The following is a 23,432-nucleotide window of genomic DNA, read 5'->3' as shown; positions in this document are numbered from 1 at the left end:
TCACAGGGAGCCCCGGAATGGCGGCGGCGGCGGCGGCGGTGGCTCGGGCTGGGCTTGGCTCGGCTCCAGCTCCAGTGCGCTCCCTGTAGCTGGCAGCCGCGGAGGCTCCCACTGCCAGGGGGAGAAGCCGGGCGGGCGCTGGGGAGGCGGGCTGGGCCCGGGCCGCCCCGCCGGCCAGTCCTGGCCGCACCAGCCCGGAGAGGCGGCGGCGGCGCGGGGTCCGCGGAGCCCCGGGCACAGCGTGCCCGGCCCGAGGCGTCGAGGCTGCAGACGCGTCCCTGAGGCTGCGGGCTCCTGCGGGGGGCGCCCTGGCCGCTGCGGTGCGCCTCCAGACTCTATTGGTTGATTTCTTGAAAGCAGCCCTTCTTTCTGGTGTGAGGTGGAATCTCAGCATTGTTTTCGTTTGCGTCTCTCCAATGACCAGTGATGTTGAACATTTTTTCATATGTTTATTTGCCATTTCTATTTCTTTGCCTGGGAAATGTCTATTCATTTCAGATGCCCATTTTTGGATTGGGGCTTTAAATTTGGGTGGTCTGATTCTTTGAAGTTCTTTATAGATTCAAGATAGTAGACCTTTGTCTGAGGAAAAGCAGATGAAGATTTTTTCCCACATTGTGGGTTGTCTCTTCACACTGCTGGTGGTTTCTCTTGCTGTGCAGAAGCCTTTTAATAAGAAGAGATCCCACTTGTTGATTGTTTGTGCTAGTTCACGGGCAACTGAGGTTTTGTTCATAAAATCTTTTCCTACACCAATGTCTTCAGGAGTTCTTCCTAAACTCTTCCAGCCTGTTTAGTGCTTCTGTTTTAATATTTAGATCTTTAATCCATTTCGATTTTAGTTTAGTGCATGGTGAGAGATACAGGTCTAGTTTTAATCTTTGGCAAGTTGAAACCCGATTTTTCCAGCACCATTTAGTAAAGAGGCTGTCTTTCCTCCAGTGAGGGTGTTTGGTTCCTTGGTCGAAGATGAGGTGGCTGAGTGTGTCTGGAGTTGTTTCTGCATCTTCTAATCTGTTCCACTGGTCCTCAGGTCTGTTTCTTTGCCAGTACCATGCTGTCTTTATCACAGTAGCTTTGTAGTATAGTTTCAAGTTGAGGATTGTGATATCCCCTGCCATGTCTCTGTTGCTTAGAATTGCTTTTGGGTCTCTTAGAATTGCTTTTTCTGGGTCTCTTCTTGTTCCAAATGAGTTTTTGGATTGTTTTCTCAAGGTCCGTGAAGTACGCTGCTGGGATTTCAATTGGGATTGCATTGAATCTATATAGCAGTTTTGGAAGTATGGCCATTTTCACCATGTTGATCCTTCCTACCCAGGAGCAAGGGATGCCTTTCCATTTTCTGATATAATCTTCAATCTCTCTTTTCAGAGTGCTATAATTTTCAGAGAAGAGGTCTTTGATTTCTTTTGTTAGGTTGATTCCTAGGTATGTCAGTTTTTGGATGCTATTGTGAAAGGAATTGTTTGCCCTATTTCTCTCTCAGTGAGTCTGTTGTTTGTGTAGAGGAAAGCTATTGATTTTTGTGTGTTGACCTTGTATCCAGCTACTTTACTGAATTTGCTTATTAAGTCTAGAAGACTTTTGGTGGAGTTCTTGGGGTCTTCTATATAGAGTATCATGTCATCTGCAAATAATGACAATTTGACTTCTTCGTTTCCTAGCTTTATTCCTTTTATTTCTTTCCCTTGTCTAATTGCTGTGGCTAATATTTCCAAAACTATATTGAACAGGAGTGGTGATAGTGGACATCTTTGTCTTGTTCCTGATTTTAGTGTGAAGGATTTCCGTTTTTGACCATTCAGGATGATATTGGCTGTTAGTTTTTCATAGATGGCTTTTATCAGATTGAGGTAGAGACGGTCTATTCCACCTTTTTGTAGGGTTTTATCATAAATGTGTATTGGATTTTCTCAAATGCTTTTTCTGCGTCTATGGAGGTGATCATTTGGTTTTTGTCCTTGGCTCTATTGATATAGTGTATTACATTGATTGATTTGCATATGTTGAACCATCCCTGCATCCCTGGGATGAATCCCACTTGGTCAGGGCGTATGATCTTCTCGATGATCACCTGCATTCTATTTGCCAGTATCTTATTAAGGATTTTTGCATCTATGTTCATTAGTGAGATTGGCCTATAGTTCTCTTTTTCAGTTGGGTCTTTCTTTGCTTTGGGGATCAAGGTGATGCTTGGTTCCAGGAATGAATTTGGGAGTATTGCTTCCCTTTCCATTTTATTGAAGAGTTTAAAGAGTAGTGGCAGTAGTTCCTCTCTAAACATCTTGTAGAATTCAGCAGTGAAGGTATCAGGACCCAGGCTTTTCTTAGTTGGTAAGTTTTTAATTACGTTTTCAATTTCATGGATTGATATTGGGTTGTTTAGAATTTTTAGGTCTTCTTCGTTCAACTTTGGTAATTCATACGTATGCAGGAATCTGTCCATTTCTTCTGTGTTTTCCATCTTATTGGCCTATAGGTTCTCGAAGTAGGTATGGATGATCCTCTGGATTTCTGCTGGGTCCATTGTAATTTCATCCATTTCATTCTTAATTGCATGGATTTGGGCCATTTCTTTCCTTTTTCTGATAAGGTTGGCTAAGGGTTTGTCAATTTTGTTTATTCTTTCGAAGAATCAACTCTTGGCTTCATTGATTTTCTGTATTGTTCTTTTAGTCTCCATTGCATTTATTTCTGTTCTCATCTTTATAATTTCCTCCCTTGTTTGAGCTTTGGGTTTGTCCTGCTCTTCTTTTTCCTCAAAGCTTGAGGTTCAGCATCAGGATGTTTCACTGGGCTCACTCTGTTTTCCTGATATGTGTATTCACTGCTGTGAATTTCCCTCATAAGACTGCTTTCATTGTGTCCCATAGATTCCGAGATGTTGTGTTATCACTGTCATTTAATTGAAGAAACTGTCTGATTTCTTCAATTTCCTCTGTGACCCATTGATTATTCAGAAGTGTGTTGTTCAATTTCCAAGTGTTCATGAAATCTTTGCAGTTTCTTTTGTTATTGATCTCCAATGTCATCACACTATGGTCGGAAAATATACATCAGTTGCTTTGCACTTACCTAAATATGTTCTATGAGCAAGTATGTGGTCCATTTTGGAGAATGACCCATGTGCAGCTGAAAAGAATGTGTATTCTGATTTTGCAGGGTGGAACACTCTGTAAACATCTATTAAGTTCATTTGTTCAAGAGTTTGATTGAGTTCTAGTATTTTCTTGCTTATTTATTGTCTAGTTGATTTATCTATTTGTGACAGTGGGGTATTGAGGTCCCCCACTACTATTGTATGAGTGCTTATATGATTTTTCATGTCTGGTAGTATTTGTTTCATATAGTTGGGCGCACTAGTGTTTGGTGCATAGATATTTATGATTGTCATCCCTTCCTCTTGGATTATTCCCTTTACAAGGATGTAGTATCCTTCTTCATCACTCTTAATCAGTGTTGGTTTGAAATCCACTTGATCTGCAAAGAGGATAGCTACTCCTGCTGTTTTGGGGCTTCCTGTTGCGTGGAGTATTGTTTTCCACCCTTTAACTTTCAGTCTATGAGTTTCATTTTCAATTAAGTGTGTTTCTTGTATGCAGCATATTGTTGGATCTTGCTTTTTGACCCATTCTGCCAGTCTGTTTCTTTTGATTGTTGAATTGAGACCATTAACATTGACGGTTATAACCGATTCATATTGACTTATCATTGTCATGACTTTTTGTTGTTGGATTCTCCCCCTTTGCTTTTAATTTCTTGTCAGGCCCAATGGATTCATTCTGCTGGGCTTCCTGGGGTTGTGATCCTTGTTTTCTTTTCCTAGGATTTTGTCTAAAAGGTTTTAGAGTGCTGGTTTGGCATTCATTAAGTTCCTAAGGTGCTCTTTGTCATGAAAGTATCTTATTTCACCATCAATTTTGAAAGATAGTTTTGCAGGGTACATCAATCTGGGTTGGAGGCTGTTTTCCTTTAGGTGTTGCAATATGTCACTCCAAGCTCTTCTTGCCTTGAGGGTTTGCATTGAGATGTCTGCTGTGATTCTGATGGGCTTTCCTTTGTATATGATTTGTTTCTTTTCTCTAACTCCTTGTAGAACTTTGTTCTTCTGTGGGGTTTCTGGAATCTTAACAATTATATGCCTATGTATACATTTTTTTTTTATCAAGGCTGGTTGAAGTCCTATATGCCTCACTTATGTGTACGTCAATTTCTTTTCCCCTGCTTGGGAAGTTTTCTGCCATCACTTCTGTGAATAGTTTTGTTGTTGTTGTTGTTGTCATCTGCACTCTCTCCTGTTTCTTCATTGACTCCAATCAGTCTTATGTTATTCTTCTTTGCATCATCTAGCAGGTGCTGGATTGATTTCTCGTGGTCCCTTACAATTTTAAAGCAATTTTTCTTTTCCTGGTAACTAATTGCTGTCTTACTTTTTATATTTGAATTTCTGTCCTCACATTGGCTCATTCTGCTGCATAGATTTTCAATGGAGTCATTAATCTCCTGGAAAACTGTTTGCATCTGTTTTATGGATTCCATTTGTGTCCCAAGTTGGGATTCCATCATGTTCTTCAGCTCCTCTATTTTTTAATCTGTGTCCACTCTAGATTTATTAATCATGTCTTGCACTATGGGCACAATCTCTGCTGTTATGTGATAAATTATTTCTGATTTCATTTTTTCCAGATCCTCTTTTGTTGCTAGTTCAGGGAGTCCAGGTGGTTGAGTATCAGAGTGTTCCATCTCATTTCCCTTTGAGGTTGTTGTAGGTGATCTGGAAGTATGGTTCTGGGGCTTGTTTACGTGCCTTCTCATTTCGAAGGGGAGTTGGGGGGGGTGCAGGGGTTGCTGATGGTGCCTGTGCGGCTCACCTTCTCTGTGCTGGGAGCGGGGGCAAGCTGGCCCAGCAGCCTCCTACTTTGCACTGGGAGCTGTGGCACGTTGATCCAGAAGCCTCCTCCTCTGTCTAGTTCAGCTTTTGAGTGTGTAGATGCTTTCAAAAGAAATTAATGATTAAAAACATTTAACTGGTAAGGATTGTGGCTATAATCGAAAATACCTCGACTTCAAATGGGCAGCAACTATGAAAGAGTCTCCTTTGTCTCTGCTCCTTCAGCCCCCATTTCCACCACCCAGATCCCTGTCTCAGTCCTCGGGGTCAGCCATGCACCTTCCCAGGCAACTGCATAGCCTGCTGTTTCAAAGAGGGTCAGGATCTGAAGCTGATTGCCCACATAGCCCATAGCACACAAACGACTTCATCCCTGCCAAGGATGGATTTGTTATGTGCAGGTGATTCTTTGTCTGATCTGCGCTGGGCTTCCACAGCACCCAACCTCTGCAAGCCCGGCTCCACTTGCACTGTCCCTGCCCGTGTTTCAGGGCTTCCCTTCACTTCCAATTCAAGAAATGCAGGGTGCTCCCAGGAAATAGACCAAGAAGAGCATTATGCCAAGCAGAGGTGCAAGACTGAAGTTTTTCTCTTTAGAACTAAAGCAAGAGACTACCAGGCATGGGGCAGGTAGAGCAACCACTGTTGCAAAATTAGAGTTTAAATGCAGCTAATGCAAATGTGTACAGCTTGGTATCACAATAGATAGGGGCAGTAGGTTTTTCTTCAATCTGTCCCTTCTGTCCCTCCGCTCCCTCTCTCTCTCCCTCCCTCCCTCGCTCCCTCCCTTCCTTCCTTCCTCTTTCCCTCTGTGTATGGGTCTCTCTCCCACTCCCTCTCTCTTTTTTTTTGCCATTGCAGTCATTTATTTATTATGTGCACATTAAAGTATCACTCTACTGATTATATTTCTCATGTGATTTTTCATTAGAAAATGTACCCCAAACCAAAAGAGCAGACATATACAAACTTAAAATGTAAACCGAAGACAGATTAACAGATGAAGCAAATTATACATTAAGAATCCAATTCAAACACTTGGGGGCGAGGAGGACAAACCAAAGCCAGGTCAGATTACTGTGAAACCCTTCTGTGAGTTTTTGGATAACTAATGCCAAATGCCACAAAAATTCAAGTGCTGGATTCACTCTTGAATAGGAGGAAAGAAAGGAATTATTTTCTATAAAATGCTCCTAATACAGTACTCCTTGAAAATGGCACATTTTTGTTGTAGATAATTTTAAACATAAGGCGACACTAACATTTTGAAGATTTTAACTGTTATTTCTATGTGTATTTATGTAACCAAATGATTAGGTTTCAGTTTTAAACTCTAATCCATTAATCAATAGGAAATATGTATGTTGCTGTAAATATGAGCAGAAGGGATAATTTTTCATTTGCTACCTCAGTGGGCAACATGTAAGTCAGTCTAGACCACAGAAATACTACACATCTGAAGCCATCACTAAAATTTTTGAAAATGATAAATACAAGTAAGGGAGTTTTATTCATGTATGATAGTGTTCATCTCTGTCTTACCAAGTATAGCATCCCAAAATACACATCCAGAGAGGCTAAAACTCAGTGCTCTACAGTGAAAAATAATAAAAATTCTACTGACAGGACATTTGTTATCAGAAAAATAAATGCTCAGGGAGCTCACCAGAAGAATAAAGTGCTCTGCCAGTTATTAAAAGATTAATGCTGGTGAATTACATATGGCATTCCCTACTGGGAAGTACAGAGATCCTTCTGGAATATGGCCAATATTTATTTCCCATAATTAACTGCTTTAGGAACAGATATAAAGCCTGGCCACAGAAGAGATGGACAAAACACAAAGAAAAGTAATAAATTAGGAAGCAATCCTTTTAGGGATTAAAATGTGGAGAAATGCTCCATGAATAACATGAAGGATAAAAGGTCTAATAAAAATGATATCCTTGAGCTGGGGATTTAGCTCAGGGGTTCCGCTGCCTGCCTTGCAAGTGTAAGGTTCCAAGTTCGATCCCCAGTACCAAAAAGAAAAAAAAAAAAAAGATATCCTTACAGAAAGATAGCTTCACAGAAATCAGAACAAATAAAATTCTTGCAAGAAAATAGTCAAGTGCCATTAACTTATCAAATACTATCATGGTAAAACTAAACAACAAAAAACTATCATATCAAAACAAAACCACCAATATTTTGTATTGTATAAAGTAAAAGACTGACATTAAAGTATGTGAAGAAGGGCCAGGGATTTAGCTCAGTGGTTCCGCCGCCTGCCTCGCAAGCACAAGGTCCTGAGTTTGATCCCTGGTATATATAAAAAAAGAAGATATGTAAAGATGCACATCAGCCAGCAAGTCATCTATAGGTGGTTTCAGCACCAGTGAGATTTAATGCACAATTCATTTCTAGCACTTTATTTTAAAGGAAACTTCCTGCTTCCCTACATAATGCAGGGTGAGGAGGTAGTCAGGGTTGCTACTGGAGAAGCATTCACTTTGCTGCTCTGTGTCACCCAATCCTATTCTTTTATCCCCACTTAATTATTATATGGTGTAAAATAACCCTGTTATACCATAAATTAACAGCTTTCAGGACAGATGTCTTGCAAATTCTCAGGGAGGTTAAACAAATAATGTAGCCTAGAGTCTCCTCTATAGCAAATATGCACACAAAGGAAGTGAAGTTCTTGGTGAGTGATGGCACAGGAAGGACTTGGGGACTCTGTCTTGACTTTAAAAGTGCCTTGCCCCAAACAAGACTTATTTTTATGTGAGCTTTATATAATTCTTTGCACAAAAGAGGAAAACAAATTAGAGGCTAGTCTGAGTAATTAATCACATTTCCATCCTATATGACCAAACCTCTGTGAATAAAAGGTTTCCAGACTTCATGATCAAATTTGGAAGTGGTTCACTCATCATTGAGAGAACTACCAAAAAAGAAAAAAGTCTAGATTTTATCATAAACCCTCAGCCAATTCTAATGTAAAATGAAGAAAAAAACCGATTCTGCAGAGCGGGCAGGGGATTTAGCTCAGTGGTTTCACTGCCTGCCTCGCAAGTGCAAAGATTCTGCAGAGTAAGCTCTCTGATCTTTGGTCAGTGGCCCAACTCTAAAAATGATCTGATTTATAGTCTGAGAAGGAGGAAATGGAGTTTTTGTTTGTGTTTTTTAAGGTACAATCCTCTCATTTACCGTAATTCATAACCATGTTCTTTATTTATTCATTTTAAAGAGAGAAGACTCTTCAGAGTCCAAAGTATTTCATTAGCTCTGTTTCACTAGGAGGAAAGGGAAAAACTGAAGTTTGACTAATACAGGTGATAAAGCCTACACCATGAGTAAAGTAGTCCCATTTTAATAAAGGCAAACATTTGGGATTTATAAACTATACAGCAACTACCGAGAGGGGATAAGAGGAAGGAGAGTGCCACATCTCTTCCAGGCGTGACACGTCCTGATCAAAACTCTCCCTGGCATTTCTTAGTGAAATGATCAACTGTAACACACACACAAAACAGTATACCCATTTGTTTAAAAACTGACACTTCCTGCTGATAAAATTCTGTTTAAACTCCTACTTGCTGTTTTAAAGATAATCAGGTTGTTTTTTTTTTTAAATGATTCTCTTATTAATAAAATTTAAGGCATTTTCATTGCCCTTTGCAGATTTACTCCTAACTACCTAACAAGGAAAGAAAATGTAATTACTTCAGCATAGAGGCTGGGGTTTTTCTTCTAAAATTTAATTCTTTGCTAATTTATTCTAAGATGAATTTAAGAGTCAACCAGGAAAATGATTTTTATAAAGGTCATTTTATGGGCAGAAAATATAGGAAAAAGTAATAAAAAATGCCAAACTGTCTCTTTCCTTTACGAAGCCAAATATTTCATCATAGACTTGGTTTTTAATTTTGGAATTTATCCCTTCAGGGCCACTATTATTTTCAAAACTCCACATAAATATTATATCTAAACATTAATTGGTGATTTAAATATTCCTCTTTTTTCTTCAAGTTTCTTCTCTTTCCCTGACTGTTGACTTTCAAAAATTCACGGAATGAGCATGCTTCTTGCAGAATGGCTTGTCTTTCTCGGAGAAGACTGTCTGTCCTTTCAAGCTTTCACAACATACCTGAAAAAGAAGTGTTTCAGCACACAAAGCAAGTGTCATGCCAGGTGTAGCCTAAAGCTTCCAGAAACATGTCTCCAGCTGCTATGGGGAATTCACATCCACGGCAGATAGTGCCATAAAGGGCATAATAATCAGTCTCACAGTAGGGTTCACCAACCCTACTGTGGAAAGAATTATGGCAAGTGGAAAACATTATTACGAATGGGTTTTCCACAGGCCACACACACAAAACAAGAAACAGGCCAAGATTGCTTCAAAGCATTGATGACTTCTCCAAGGATCTTCCTTTGGCATCGACCACATTCAGGAGCAAAGAATTTCTCATAGCGCAGCTCACAATGCAGTGCCCCCTTTCCCTCTACAAATCCAATGTAGGCCACTGTATTTTTGCAGTGAGCACAGTTAAATTCTTCTGGGTGCCACGATTTCTCCAGTGCCACTAGAAATGGTCCCCTGATGACCTGCTTACAGTGGGCACACATTGGAGTTCTTTTCAATGTTGGTCACCTGGCTGGGACTGCCCTACAACTGAGCTCGCTGGTGCCCCTGCTCCTGAGGAAGTTGCACTGTTTGACATTCGTCCAGTAGAAGGTGCTTCTTGGTCTAGCTGCTGCCAGCCTGGAGACTTGATCATGCTGGTGGAGCCCGCGGTGCAGGGGTTGGGGGGGCCTTGAACGCCGCTGTGAGGCTGGCTGCCCCGGTCTGCTGGGGCCTGCACTCTCCAAGCGCTCAGGCCCACTCTGAGTTAGAGCCGCAGGTGGAGCTAACTGTTGAGAAGCCCCCTGAATATAATTTGCCTTTTCTGTATTATCAGTTTCAGATTCTTTCAGATGTTTGGTCCCAGTGATCTGGGCGAGGATGCAGAAAGAGTGGGACTGAGGTGTTCCAGTCCTTGAACACCAGTCTTCGGTGTCCCCCATCAGCCTCTTCTTGCTGGCATCACTGTGAGTGGGTATGTGGTAAAACTCCATATTGCGCTCCACAATGTGTTTCCTTGGTGGGCCATTTTGCTGTTTACTGTCACCCTGGGAGCCTCTTCTCTGTCCCCCTGCTATCTCCTGAGCAGTCTCGGAACACACATCGGTGACTGTGGGCTTCCGTGGGCCATTAACTGCAGCTTTACTAGCGCTCAGCGCAGGTGAACACCGGTCAGTACTAAGACTGGCATTAACATGCAGCCCAGATGCAGAGGATGGGGAGGAGTGACAGCAGCCACAGGTGGAGGGGAAGCATGTGATGAAGTGGTTGCAAGGGCCGGGGTGAAGGCAGACGATGGTGATGGGATGGATGTGATTTTTGGTGAAGACACAGAACCAAAGGGTCGTGGTGCTTTGTTGTAGGCCACGTTGGTGGTGGAAGTGACTTTGGACACAGCGGGAGATGTAATGGGCACAGGTCTAACTACTTCTTTAGGTTCTCCCTTTTGAACAGAAATTGGCTCGGGCTTGGATGTGGCAGATGCTCTTTGTAGAGTCATATTCAAGGAGCTCGTACAACCCTTAATCTTGTTCTGGGCTTCCAGATGAGTCATTCCATTTGCACTTATTCCGTCAATGCTGAGGAGCACACCTCCTATTCTAACGTTTGCCTGGGATGCCTTGCCACCATGTTTTAGACTAGAGATTGTCAGAGGCATGTTGAAATCCTCGTCACCTTGCAGCCAGAAACCCCACAGAGCTGGGCCAACCAAGCACACACTGTAGGTGCTCAGGGTTCCAATCGCTCAAGGTCAAATGCCAGGATATAAAGGAAACTCTGGACACGTGGGGCACTGCCTCCACCTCAGACAGACGCTGACCAGTCTCTCCCTCTCTTTGGAAAAAGGATCTCCCAATATTGCCCAGGCTGGCCTTGAACACAGAGGCTCAAGTTATTTCCCTGCGTCTTTCTCCCAGGTAGCTGAGATTACAGGCACATCTCACTGTGCCTGGCTAGGCAGCAGATTTTCCACTGCAAATGTTCTTATTAGAAAGTTTCCCAAATCCTCATTCAAATCACATAATTTCTCTGACTCAGTTCAGTTGATTTTGCCCTATGACTTATTGGGTTTACATAAAATATATCCAACAGCATGTTCCATTTTTTCCAATTAAAGTTATTCCACACTGATAGGTCTGGGCACCCTCTGTCGCACCCCCAGCTGCCTGAGTTCCTGGAATGGTTGATTCCCAGCTGCCTGAGTCCAGGGAACAATGCCTACCCTGATAGGACAGGGCCAGCACACCTGACCCACCTGCTAGGTCACAGTGCTCCAACAACAGAATATTAACTGTGGCTATGGGCACACATGCAGCTATTCTTGTCTGCTTTTGGTTTGTTTGTTTTTTAGTACCGGGGATCGAACTCAGGAACTTGTGCTCGCAAGGCAGGTGCTAGAACCACTGAGCTAAAATCCCCGACCCTTACGCAGCTATTCATGCTCCCCTAATCACGACCCCCCTTCACCTTACTCCACCTAATCTCATCCCACTAACCCTATCCATAAAAGACCCAGCTTAAAAAACATGACTCGGACTCTCCTTTGTAGTTATTCCTGGAGGTCCTGCCTGAATGCAAAATTTGGGGTGGTGCTGTGTTCTTTTATGGGGCATCACCGTTTAGCTAACACAGACAACTTACTTTAAATTAAAAAAGTACTTTTTACAGTCTCATGAGTTATTTCTGAAGAAAATCTCTGAGGCAAGTAAGATACTGCTAGACTGGATTTGGAATTTCCAAACAAACCTACAGGCATTCAAAAATCCAAATCTGCGGAATTAGTATTAGAATGCTCTTTAAATGCAGTGTAAAATTAATATATGCACTTACCATTAACCATAATTTGCTGGGCTAGCATAAGGTGGACTAATTTAAGGGACTGGACTCCAAATGCCTTTTTCTAGAGCAAATTGGTGGAGACGGGTGGTCAAAGGGGGCAGTAAGTACGCGGCCTTTCTCTGGGCTGTGAATTTCATAGGACAGCATCAGGCTCACGTCATTAACAGAATTTGTTTCCTTTTAAACTGGACAGCATGAGAGCTTAGATGCCATGGCTCACCCCTAATCACACTAAATCCTCCTTATTTTTCTTGGAACTTCAAAGAAAAGAAAAATAAATGATATATAATATATACATACACTGGTGCATACATAGTATATGGTTTTACTCAGAAAGGGAATTTTTCATATGTCAGGCTAGGGTTGGAGAGAAATTCACTGCACCACTGCCATATTTAGTAAGGATGTAATCAGAAGCCACCTTGAGAAAGGGATTATAGTTTCTGAACAAACTAGACTTGTTCACAGAACAACTTCATTTCAGGGTCTCTGGGGTCACCCTACCACAGTGACTGGGTAGGAGACAGCCGTAACAGACAGGCACAGAGAAGGCATGGGTCAGTTTCAGATCCCCTGAGAAGTTTAAGCAGGTCTGCTCAGGTTGTGAGGGACACAGTAGTCCCACGCTCTGTGGTGGGAAACCTGTCCAGGGTCATGGTATTTTCTGAAGAGGCTTGGTCTGAAAGTGATGGCATTAAGGCCAGCAGACTGCATGCTCCCCCGTCTACTTCCATCACAGAGTTCAACTATCAGTTTGCTTTTCCCATTTGCCAATGCGGTTAAGGACACATCTTGGTTTAGACAAGAGCCACTTCAGGAATTTTACAAACTTGAGGGCACTCTGGAGCATAGGACGTATCCCAGTAGCCCTCAGGCCATGAAGCCTCTGGAGACAGGAGTGACTTGGGGCATACAGCAGGGCACAAACAGTAAAAGTTGCTGCAGTGATTGGAGCCCTGAGACACACACCACCTCATTGACCATGGCGAGCAAGAAAGGCAGGGCAGGACTCAGCAGTAAGCAGGCATGGAAACCAAATGAGACACAGTTCTGTTCATTATCCCTACCCCATTATCCGGTGAATTCCAATACTATAGACCCCTGAAAGAAACCGACGATGCAAAACTGTGGAGAAAGTTTTGGACACATTTCTATTTCTTTTCTGCATTGCTATTTTTTGTTTGACTATTTTTGTTTTTGTTTCTTTTTTCTCTAAATTTTGCTCTAGGATTTTAATCTTCCTAGTTTTCCTTTTCTTTTCCTCAGGACCAGAATCATCCCTTGCACCCTACGTGCACCTCAGCGAGGACGACACTGTGCAGAACTGGAAGCACTGTAGATGACTGCATGTCTGCCCCTTCCCGCTGACAGGTGAGGCCCTCTTGGGGAGCTGCTCTCAGAGACCAGGGGTTCCCACTGAGCTGCTCAGCATGGGTGAAACCCGGCCCCGTCTGCGCAGGGTGTGCCCTCACCAGGGACTTGCCCTGGCCTTTTTGCACACAGCGGGGGCCCCCAAATGACAGAGTGGTGGTGAGGAAGCCATGGTGCATTGGGCTTCAGGGTACAGCGACGTCACTATTAAATAAGTGTCATTGGCCACTGCCCATGGCACTTAGAAGATTGGTGTGCAAGGCCTCTTGATAGTGACTCAAGAGTCCTCTCATAAAATGAGTTGTCTTGGTTATTTTGTTTAAATGACATTTCTTAAATACATTACATCCACATTTAACTAACTCCATAAAGACCAGGAAAACAAACACACTGGAATTCACTTCTTTATTGTAAATGTAAGTGCTGTGCAGATAACTGTAGCATGGGCTCCCATTGGTGGCACAGGTGACTGTGGGAACAAAAACTCCAAGCACGATCTGCATTTGACAAGGGATGGCATCCTAGAACAGCTCTCCCACCTCCTCACTAGGACGGTGGTCCTGGGAATCAGGTGGTGCATTCATGAGCATTTCTCTCTGGCTTTTCCCATATTTGGCTCTCCGATGGTTAAACCAAACCTGAAGGAAAAAGGACTTGGTTAGTAGATAGAAGGTGCTATCATAACCAGTAAAACAAATCATGTAACTTATATGCCCCTGACACTTAGATTGCAAGAGAGAAGCTACTTTCTTCAGGCTCAAATACCTTAGAGGGCTGGGGGTGAGGTCAGTGGAGGAGCACAGGCCCAGCCTGCCCTCGGCCCTGAGTTCCAGCCCAAGCAGCAGGACACGAAAAGAGCTATAGGAAACTAATCACCACACCTCACCTTTCATCTCACCCTTAGTGAGCAGCAGGTCTCTGCCCTGCTCAGGAAGAGGCACAGAAGGTGTTGCCTGTCCTCCCAACTCACTGTTCTCTAATGGTTGCTTCCAGGTGTGGGGTGCAGGTCTAGGTGACAAGCCGCTCCAGGTGCCCGCCGTTAGCTCTGTGTCTTCTAAGCAGATGAAGCAACACAGCATCTGGACTGCTGACCCAGGCCGGCCAGCTGACTCTTGCCCCTCTTCCCCAGGGATAGTTTCACCAAGTTTGGGGGCATTGCCATGACAACCCGATCTGTATTTAAAGTCCTATGCAAGGAGAACAGTTCTCAGTATACACATCCTAACTTGAGTGAGAAGTAAATGATCAGGAAGACGGAGGATGTGGGCCTCCTTGACAGAGGCTCCCTCCAAGGATGCGTGAGGACCCTGCATCCTCTGTAGCCCCTGAGAATTAAAGGCAGTCAGGCAGGGGAGCCCGGACTCTGCTTTGGTTGGGGGCCTGTGGTGTAAGAGAGGTTGACGCCAACTCATCCCGATGAACTGAAACTCCACAAATCATTGCCCACCCCAGGGTTCAAGGGCAAGTCCCTGGCCATGGTTTCCAGTGTCCTTCCTGCTCTCCCCAACCTGCCACACCTCTGAGCCTTCCCAGGCTCAGGACAAAGCCAGCTCACTGCATTTCCTCAACTCTTGCAGGTCCTGGACCAGCCTGGCAGGGCACTGAGTTCCTGTGCTGCACCTGGACATGTCCAGTCCTGCCCTTGTTCCCAGAGCACAAAAGTGGAAGTGCTTTCCAGGAAGAGGGACCTCAGCAGTGAGGAGTGGGAGGGGTCATGGAACAGCTCCTCCTACCCCTCTGCCAAGCATTACACTGCAGCCAGACCCAGACCTGTGTCAGATGCCACTGTGCTCTGGACAGGCTCTCTGCCTCCCAGTTCCCGAGCATTCCCAGGACCTAACCCCATGGGAAGCTCCCATCCTGCAAACTGTAATGACACCAGGGCCTTCTCTCCCTGCCTGATGCCCGCTGGCCGACGTGGATACCCCGGGTCACCCAGCCCAGAGCAGCAGGACTGCTGTGGAGAGGACACACAGGTTCCCCTGGCGCCCCCTGGGTGAACACACAGGCCTGCACAGCACACCACTGGGGCGGGGGCTGACAGGAGGTCTGTTTCCCACCAGCCCCTTACCTTTGCACAGGGGAGCAGAAACCGGGACTAAAGCTTCTTGGGAAATTCGTGCTGCAGAGATTGGAAATACTGAGGACTTTTCCCTCGTTCATTGGTTTGCTGAGGCTCCTGTTGCCTTCGGGAGCCCAGTGAGAGATGCCCACACCCAGGGAAGGAGAAAGCACCTAGCCAACCTCGGATCCTCTCTTCTTCTGAGCAACAGCCAATACCAGAGATTACTATTATTATTATTTTTTTATTCCTTGATTTTTCCCAGAAAGAATTTAGCACTTGTGTAAAATAGGAAGGGTGATGTTGAGAGCTTTGTGCTGCTTAACGGGTTCCCACCAGCTGAACCAGCAGTGGTAACTCATGACTCTCCTACTGGGTGGCTGGTACCACTGGTATAGAAGTAGAGCAGTCATGCATGGGACAGTCGTGCATGCTCTACTGCCAGTTCGAGCTGCCTGGCAGTGAGACAGGAGTTACGGTCCTGTTGCGAACACATTAAGAGGTCCAGTGCTGTTTGCCGCAGGCCACTATGGCATTGGATGAAGGCAAGCTTTTCGTTGAAGGGCTGAGTTTCCATACCAACGAGCAGTCGCTGGAGCAGGTCTTCTCTAAATATGGCCAGATCTCTGAAGGTGAGGTGGGCGGGCTGCTAGCTGATGGGCCTGCCTACTAGAGGTTATTATTATTATTATTATTATTTTTTGGTACAGGGGATCGAACTCGGGTCCTTGCGCTTGCGCAGCAGGCGACGAAACCACTGAGCTAAATCCCCGGCCCAAGAGGTTATTATTAATGGCAAACCCTGATCTATAGAAAAGACTATTTGGAAACTTGCCTTACCTTGCTTTGTTGCTGAAAAATGAACAGGTTATGATGTAAATCCTGCTTCAGGCACGGTTGCCTTGCTTATTAGACAAAATAACACTAGCAGAATTTTAGAATATATTTACAATCCTTATGTCTTTCTCCGTGGAACTGCAGAGTGGAATCAAATCTCCCTTCGTTGAGGAAAACATATCTTAAGTCATTCTATGAAGGCTGGGGATGTCCTTAATAAGACCTCATGAATCCTAAGATGCATACCCAGTGTATGGATGCCTGCAAATTTAACAGCACCTTGCTCCCACACACCGCTAGTATATCTTTTGCAGTCCCTGCTTGATCACCTTATACATACAGCTAAAAGGATGATAGGACTGGGCCAGGGATGTAGCTCACTGGCACCGTGCCTGCCTGGCAACCGCAAGGTCCTGAGTTCGATCCCCGGTGCCATGGGGGTGGGGGAAGAAGAATGATAGTACCGAGTCCCACTAGAACAGTTTCTCTACTTCTGCTGATTTCCAGTGTGGCTGTTTATTCTGTTGCTCTCACCCATTCTGCACAGACAGCACACTTTGTAGATAATTGGCCAAAAACTGCTGATGAAGCCAGGAAAACACAACATGCTACAGATGCAAAGTTACTTTCTCAAATTAGTATCTTAGAGGCCACTGTGCTATAGATGGAGAATCAAATTGACAGCTTAAAGTTACAACAAGGCCACAAATGTCATGTCACTCAATTCTGTATAACTCCTTTACCTTATAATCAATCTGCTCATCCCTGGGAACATATTAACAAACACATCCAAGGAGCAACATATAGAAATTTAACCTTTGATGCAGATGCTCTTCAAAAGGAAGTTTTATCTATGTCTCAACAAACTCATAATTTTGATGAAGAAATTCAAAATTGAGACAAATTTTCGGATGTCCTTGATCAACTTAATCCCTTCAACTACCTCAGGGCTCACTTCTGGTTTTATATTGGAATACTTGTGATAATTTGCTTATGTCTTCTGGTCTTATTTTTAGTCTGCCACAGAGGAACTCAAACCAACTGACGCCTAGAGGCCCCGACACTATAGCTCACCCTGATCCAAGTTCTGCAATCAAATAAACAGAAAGAGGGAACTGTCTGGGCCCACAGTCAGTGAATTGATGCTAGGGGAGTTTGAGACCCATGCATTCTTTGCCTTGTGGCCGAGTTGGTATGAGAGGCCGCACTTACTCCCAGTCACTGCAGGAAGACAAATAAAGCCCTGACACTCACAGGGCAAGGTAACATTTGCTGAGGACGGGATTCTTCGGAACACTGAGGTAGAGGTTAAAGTCCCACTTTAGGGGAAGACTCTGGTTCTCTATTAACTTATATTCAACTCTTAAAAAATGCTTTGTTCTTCTTTTACTAGCCAGTGGCACACACCATCACTGTTACTTGAGTCACTCCCCACCCCATCTCCTTATGTGTACTCAATAAATATTGGCAGGGCTGGAGAGTCTTTTGTCTTTAATCTAACATGAAGCACTGACCTCCCAGCTCCCGGTTTATCTGAGAAACTGTCTTTGTCTTTTATCCTCCACCATACCCCTCAAACAGGCAGCTGAGGGGCTTGGCAGGTACCTGTTACATGACCTACCCACATGTTGCTCCTCACTGCCTGAAGGAATGGAAAGTACTTGAAATTAAGACAGGTACAAATCTACCCCAAAATGAGGGCAACATCACCAAATTGTTCCACAAAACCCACCTCCACAAAAGAGTTCCACTGAAGAGGAAAAGTATATCTCTCCATAATAAAAATATATGCTCAAAGACGACTTGCTTATGAATTTAATGATGAAAATTTAAGGCATCTTTTGACTCTTTGTAATTTTGCTCTATCCTTTTGTCTTTCTTAGGTTAACCAAAATCAATTGCATACCCTCTTTTTGCTTGTTTCACTCTTTGGACCAATTACCAAAGCCTGCAATCATATGCCCTCTGGCAGTAGGATTGTGACTATTTGGGGAATTATTTCCCAGGGAGAATGTGCTGTACGAGGAGAAATTTACATTGTGGGCTTCCACTCTCTGCATTACCTTACCAAAACTTAGAAAGAAAAAAAGACCCGGCAACTGCCCTTTCAAACGAACTTCCTTCATCACTCTCAGCTCAACCAGACATCCATGACTTGCTCTTAAGAATATTTTCTTTCTGAGTCTACTCTCACTTCCCAATATTTATGAATTTGGGGCTGGGGATACAGCTCAGTGGTAGAGCCCTGGGCTTTTATGTGTGAAGTTCTGGGTGCTATGCCCAGGGCCAAAAAGAGAAACAAAAGAGATGAAGACAAAACCAAGGGAAGAAATATTTGTAAGCTCATGCTGACCTAAATTCTTAGGCCTGGTCTCAGATAATTTCCGTCAAATGAACCCTTTTAACCTTGCATCTCACAGCACCCATCTGAATACTTTCAAGTAGGACTGGGGCCCAACAGGAGGGCACACAGAGGTGCAGCCTAAAGGATACCAGCTCTACAGAGAGTGACCTTCACTTAATGAATCTAGGCAGGTGCACATCCGTGTATCAGGATGTATGCAATTCCAGCTCTCTGTAGGTTATACACTTATGTATGCTCATTTGTGCACCTAGAATGGGAGAAGTAGCTTCACGATTTGTTCTGTTTTTCCTTTATGAAACTTTGATCCCCCTGGAAATGGGAAGGAACCGCATGCCCACTTTTCCTTATCCCATTTTCTACTTTGAAATCTTGCTCATCACAATGAAAAAGGATGAGAAATAACATCAGTATCACAATGTGCAGGACAAAGCTATGTCCTGAAGCAGGATGGAGACTGACTGCCCTACCAACTGGCTGTTCCTGGATGTACTGACCTTCACTCTGCTTTCAGCCACATCCAGGTTGCATGCAAGCTCCAGTCTGTGGAGAGAAAACCACACGTGTTCCATAATCAGTGATTGGATGAAGGATTCAGTGTCCTGGATGAATGAATTATCTATCATGTATACATTCTGTACTGCTTTTCTAATCTGAAATCACCCCTCAGAGTGACCCAAGTACATCTTTCTGTATTTCCAAGAAAAAAAGACTCTCTATTGAAATGTTGTGAAGTACTCACAAGAATTTAATGTGGCATTAAAAATTCACAGCAATTTTAACACATTTTTGAAAAAGGAAAATGAATACAAACACCTATGTTGAAAAAAGAGTAGAAATTTAAAATACAGGAAGATTACATTATGACATATCTAATTCTGCAGAACTGCAATGCACAGGAATTTTATTTACAAAAGCAGATAGTAACTCAGGCAACACAATCATAATAAAGTGGACTGTGTCAAATGTAAATGTTTCTGTGCTTCAACAGACCCAGTCAAGACACTGAAAAGGAACCACAGAGTGAGGAAAATGTTTGCAAAGCATGTGTGATACAGAGATACAGGAACACCTCTCCCACGTCCATAAGCAGAACACAAGACCCAGATTGAAGCATCAGAAAGCACTCAGTGAAACATTTCTCCACAGAAGGCACAGAGATGACCGGGAAGCAGAGAAAACACACTCAAAATGACTCATCACTGTCACACATCAAAGCCGTAGTGCTATCAATCACACCCAGCATCTGAACCACTATCAAAGCCTGGGAAATAACAAGTGTGCTGAGCACATGGAGAAACTGGAGCATTTGACCACTGTCAGAAGAAAGGTCAAATTCCACAGCCACTTTTCCAAACTGTGTGCTGGGGCCTCAAAGCCTAAACATAGAATTCTCTGATCCAATGATTCCTTTCTGAGGATGCACGCAAAACTTTGAAAACCTGGGTGTTCAGAGCCATTTGTCAGGCATGTTCACAGCACCACTATTCACCAGAGCAACCTCTCCACAGATAAATGATCAACATGGCTGTATCCATGCATGCAGTATTACTCAGCCTTGAAAAGGAAGGAAGTTCTAAAACATGCACTAACATGGATTCACCACGAAGATATGTGAAGTGAAGTAAGTCAAGCAGAAAAACATTAACAGGCTAAGATTTCATTTAGCTGCGGTTCCTAGACAACTAAAACTCATAAAGTAAAAATGTAGACTCATGATTTCAAGAAGTACCAGGAATGGTATAAATGGAAGGTGCTTCATGTTCATAGTTTGATTTTGCAAGATGAAGAGCATTCTGGAGATCAGTTGCAGAGCAACAAGAAAGTACCTAACATCTCTGACATCTATACTTGAAAGTGGTTCTGGTAGCGGAATTTCTATCTGTGGGTCCGAAGTCACACTTTCCAAATGAAACAAAAGTAGTAGCCACCAACAAGTTTCCAGACTGAATTTACAACAAGAGCAAAAGAGAATCCCCACCTTGTTCCACACATTCATTGCACACTCGGCACAAAGGCAGGCACCCTAGGAGGTCTCGGGTCAAGAGGGGAAAGAGGGCAGTAGGAAAGAGAGAAAGGCACCTGGAAATGAGCCTGTCCCCGAAAGCCTGCGTGCACCGGGAGAGCGGCTCACCTTGTGATCATATCTGGGTACTGAGTATCTTGGAAAACACTTTCCAGTGTCTGCACCTGCCACTTCCTGAAGCGGATTCGTGGGCCCCTGCCCCGGCCCCCACGCCGATCCCTGGCATCTGAAGGATCCTGCTGGGCCAGCGGCACCTGCTGCAGGGGCTCCAGGTCACCTTGATCGGTGGGGAGGTCAGCATCACCTCTCTGGCTCACGTTCACCACTTGAGCCGGGTGGTAGCTGGCAGCGTGCTCCAGGGGCCCCCCGTTGCACCTATAGGCCCCCATGAGGCCGAGAGCTCCTTCTCCAAAGCAGCCATGCTGGGTTGCTGCAGGGAAACCTAGTGCAGGCCAGGCAGTGGTTTTCTGCATCCAGTACTCCTCGCTAAAGTGGCGGGGATCATAGTAGTAGCACTCTGTCTCCGTAGCGGCAATGAATGTGGGCCATGAAGCCTCCGTCACAAAAGCAAGTGCAAAAGCAGCGTATGCTGGGAACAGCGAGATGGCAAAATGGCGGAGCCCGGGGTTGCAAACGGTTGCAGAGATCCTGCACCCCATTTGCCAGTGTGGAGTCCACAGGCCCACTCCTGATGATTCTGATTCGCCGTCTACATACAGCCAGCCTCGGAACATGCGGTTACAGTGTAGCGATATGATGAGGCGCTGGCAGAAGCAGACCAGATCACAAACAAGGAAGGTACCGAGACTGGGCATGCACATAATGGGGTCTGAACTTGCTGCTCAGCTGGCGGACTGCACCCCTGAATCACAGGGATAATTGAAGGGACTGGGTTGGAGTCCAAGCTAGTTAGCAAGTGGACCAGAGAGGACGAGAACTCATGCTGCCTCCAGGATCTCTTGTGGGGAGGCTTGGAGACCGTCCTTTGGCCCATCCTCCATGCTGCACTGTCTGCAAAGTGCAAGGGCTCTGAATTCAGCTGGCCTGACCCTTTGGGCTGCTGGCTCCCATTCCCCCAGTGAGGCTGAAAGCAGAACCAGTCACGCTTTTTTTTTTTTTTTTTTTTTTGCAGGATCCCATTTTAGCAGAACTCCCGCTGAGGGAGTGTAGCATTCCTTATCCCTGGTCCCTGCTAGTATCTGGTCGGTTGCTCACCAGTTCCCTCCCCCTGGGGATGTCTTATCGAGCTGGTCCAGCTTGGCCAAGGATCCCATTAGGTCGCTTAGCCAGAACCCTCCATTACACCGGACACTTGCCTTAATAATTTCCATGTCCTGAGCCCCACCCTGGTCAGAGCTGTGCATACCCACTTGTGCACACTGCACACAGGTGACCTCAGTCTCTGCACCACTGCACGACCCTGTTTCTCTGATCCCCACAACCCTCTGAGCCTCTCCCCTGGGGCTGCACAGACCATGGAAGCTCAAGGCGTCTGGGCCAAAGGGAGGCTGGGCTGCAGGTCTGCTCTCCCCTCAGCCCAGCCCTGCTCCTGTGCTCCTCTCCTCTCCTCTCCTCTCCTCTCCTCTCCTCTCCTCTCCTCTCCTCTCCTCTCCTGTCCTCTGCTTCGATCGTCCCCCATTGAAGAAAGCAGAGCACAGTCAGGAGAGGGTCAAGAAGTGGATCATATTCCCCCATCACTGAATACTCCTGTCAGGACAGCACCCCCTGGAAGACAGTCTCTCTCACCAACTCTCACCAATGAAAGTTTTCCTAGTTTTCGAGTATTGGGGTTTGACCTTGGGCCCTCACACTGAGCTCTATCCCTCATATAAAGTTTTACTCTTTATTTTGAGACAGCATCTGGCTCAGTCACAAAGTTGCCCAGGCTGGCCTCAAACTTGAGTCCTGCCTCAGACTCCCACAGTGCATGTGCCACCAAGTCAGTGGCTATCATTTTCACTTGAGCAGTTATGGGTGCTGTGACTTGAACAGAATCAGATTCATCGTGAGTCTCCAGGGCCTCTCCCCACAGGACCCCAAGTGCACACGTGTGAGTCCTTTCCCTCCTTTCTCACAGACTGAGTTGGGATCCATTGACTCGCCACATGCCTCGACACTTGCTCCAGACAAGCTTGGGCTACAAGATGGCCTTGATCCCTGAGATTTCCAGCACAGTCTCTGAAGCTGGGTAGTGTCCCAGGCTTTGGTGGAGAGGCATCTCCTAGGGAACCGGGCCTCTTCCTGGCTCTCTGTCTGGAGACTCTTTGGGCTGGAAAATGGCTTTCCTTGCTTTTTGTGAGGCCTTTCTGTTCTATGTCATCCTGTACCCTTCATGGAACTTCTCAGCTGACTGCACCCCCTCCTTAGACCCCTCCGACTGTGCTCTGCCAACTCTGTCTGCCTCCTTCTTTGGGCATGATTTTCCTGGGGATAACTTGATCAGCCTCTCTGGCAAACTGAAGATCCCCTGCACAGGCTTCTCTAAGATCTCTCCCTTCTCACTGGTTCTGCCCCTCCTTCCTTGCCTTCACTGGCCTTGTGGCCTTTAAGATGGGCCATGCAAGGGCCTCCCTCCTCCATCCCTTACTGTATCCCTGCCAGACATTTCCCTTCCCACTTCAGCCCCTCTGCTTTCTACACTCACTTTCTCTTTGGGACTTCTGACCCAGTGGGGGCTCATGAGGGTATGGGGGTCCCTCAGTCAGAGGATCTCTCTGACTCACAAATGGCAAAAAGGTCATAGGATGTAAATGGACTGTTCTACCACTTAGGTGGGCTGTGGAGCATTCCAATAGCTGCAAGATGACAACTCAGTCCCTCCTTTACAATGCAGTGCACCATCTCTGAAAGATAGCATATCAGGATAAAAGAGAACCTCAAAAGTGTGTCCCATAAATATTCCTCAGAAAGAATATGTATAAATATAGATCTGAT

General features: G+C 44.9%; 2 protein-coding genes across 2 annotated transcripts; both read right to left on the bottom strand.

Moving 5' to 3' along the window:
• On the bottom strand, positions 1-12,912 carry LOC147821608 (PDZ and LIM domain protein 5-like). The gene is made up of 4 exons (XM_087199804.1): positions 12,908-12,912; positions 10,417-10,729; positions 9,821-10,033; positions 1-294 (listed from the first exon to the last, which is right to left on the bottom strand). The coding sequence occupies exons 1-4, from the start codon at positions 12,910-12,912 to the stop codon at positions 1-3; spliced, it is 825 nt and encodes a 274-aa protein (XP_087055930.1).
• A 727-nt stretch (positions 12,913-13,639) lies between these two features.
• Positions 13,640-21,290, bottom strand: LOC147821607 (rhox homeobox family member 1-like). Its single transcript, XM_087199827.1, has 3 exons — positions 20,607-21,290; positions 18,970-19,015; positions 13,640-13,849 (listed from the first exon to the last, which is right to left on the bottom strand). The coding sequence occupies exons 1-3, from the start codon at positions 21,230-21,232 to the stop codon at positions 13,733-13,735; spliced, it is 789 nt and encodes a 262-aa protein (XP_087055953.1). The 5' UTR covers positions 21,233-21,290; the 3' UTR covers positions 13,640-13,732.
• Between the last annotated feature and the right edge of the window lie 2,142 nt (positions 21,291-23,432).

Source organism: Heterocephalus glaber, unplaced genomic scaffold (assembly GCF_053883595.1).
Source record: "Heterocephalus glaber isolate CG9 unplaced genomic scaffold, H.glaber_assembly_v1.0 deba00001729, whole genome shotgun sequence".
NCBI lineage: Eukaryota > Metazoa > Chordata > Mammalia > Rodentia > Bathyergidae > Heterocephalus > Heterocephalus glaber.
The sequence above is the reverse complement of the archived record's forward strand: the minus strand, read 5'-3'. Positions and strand labels throughout refer to the sequence as shown.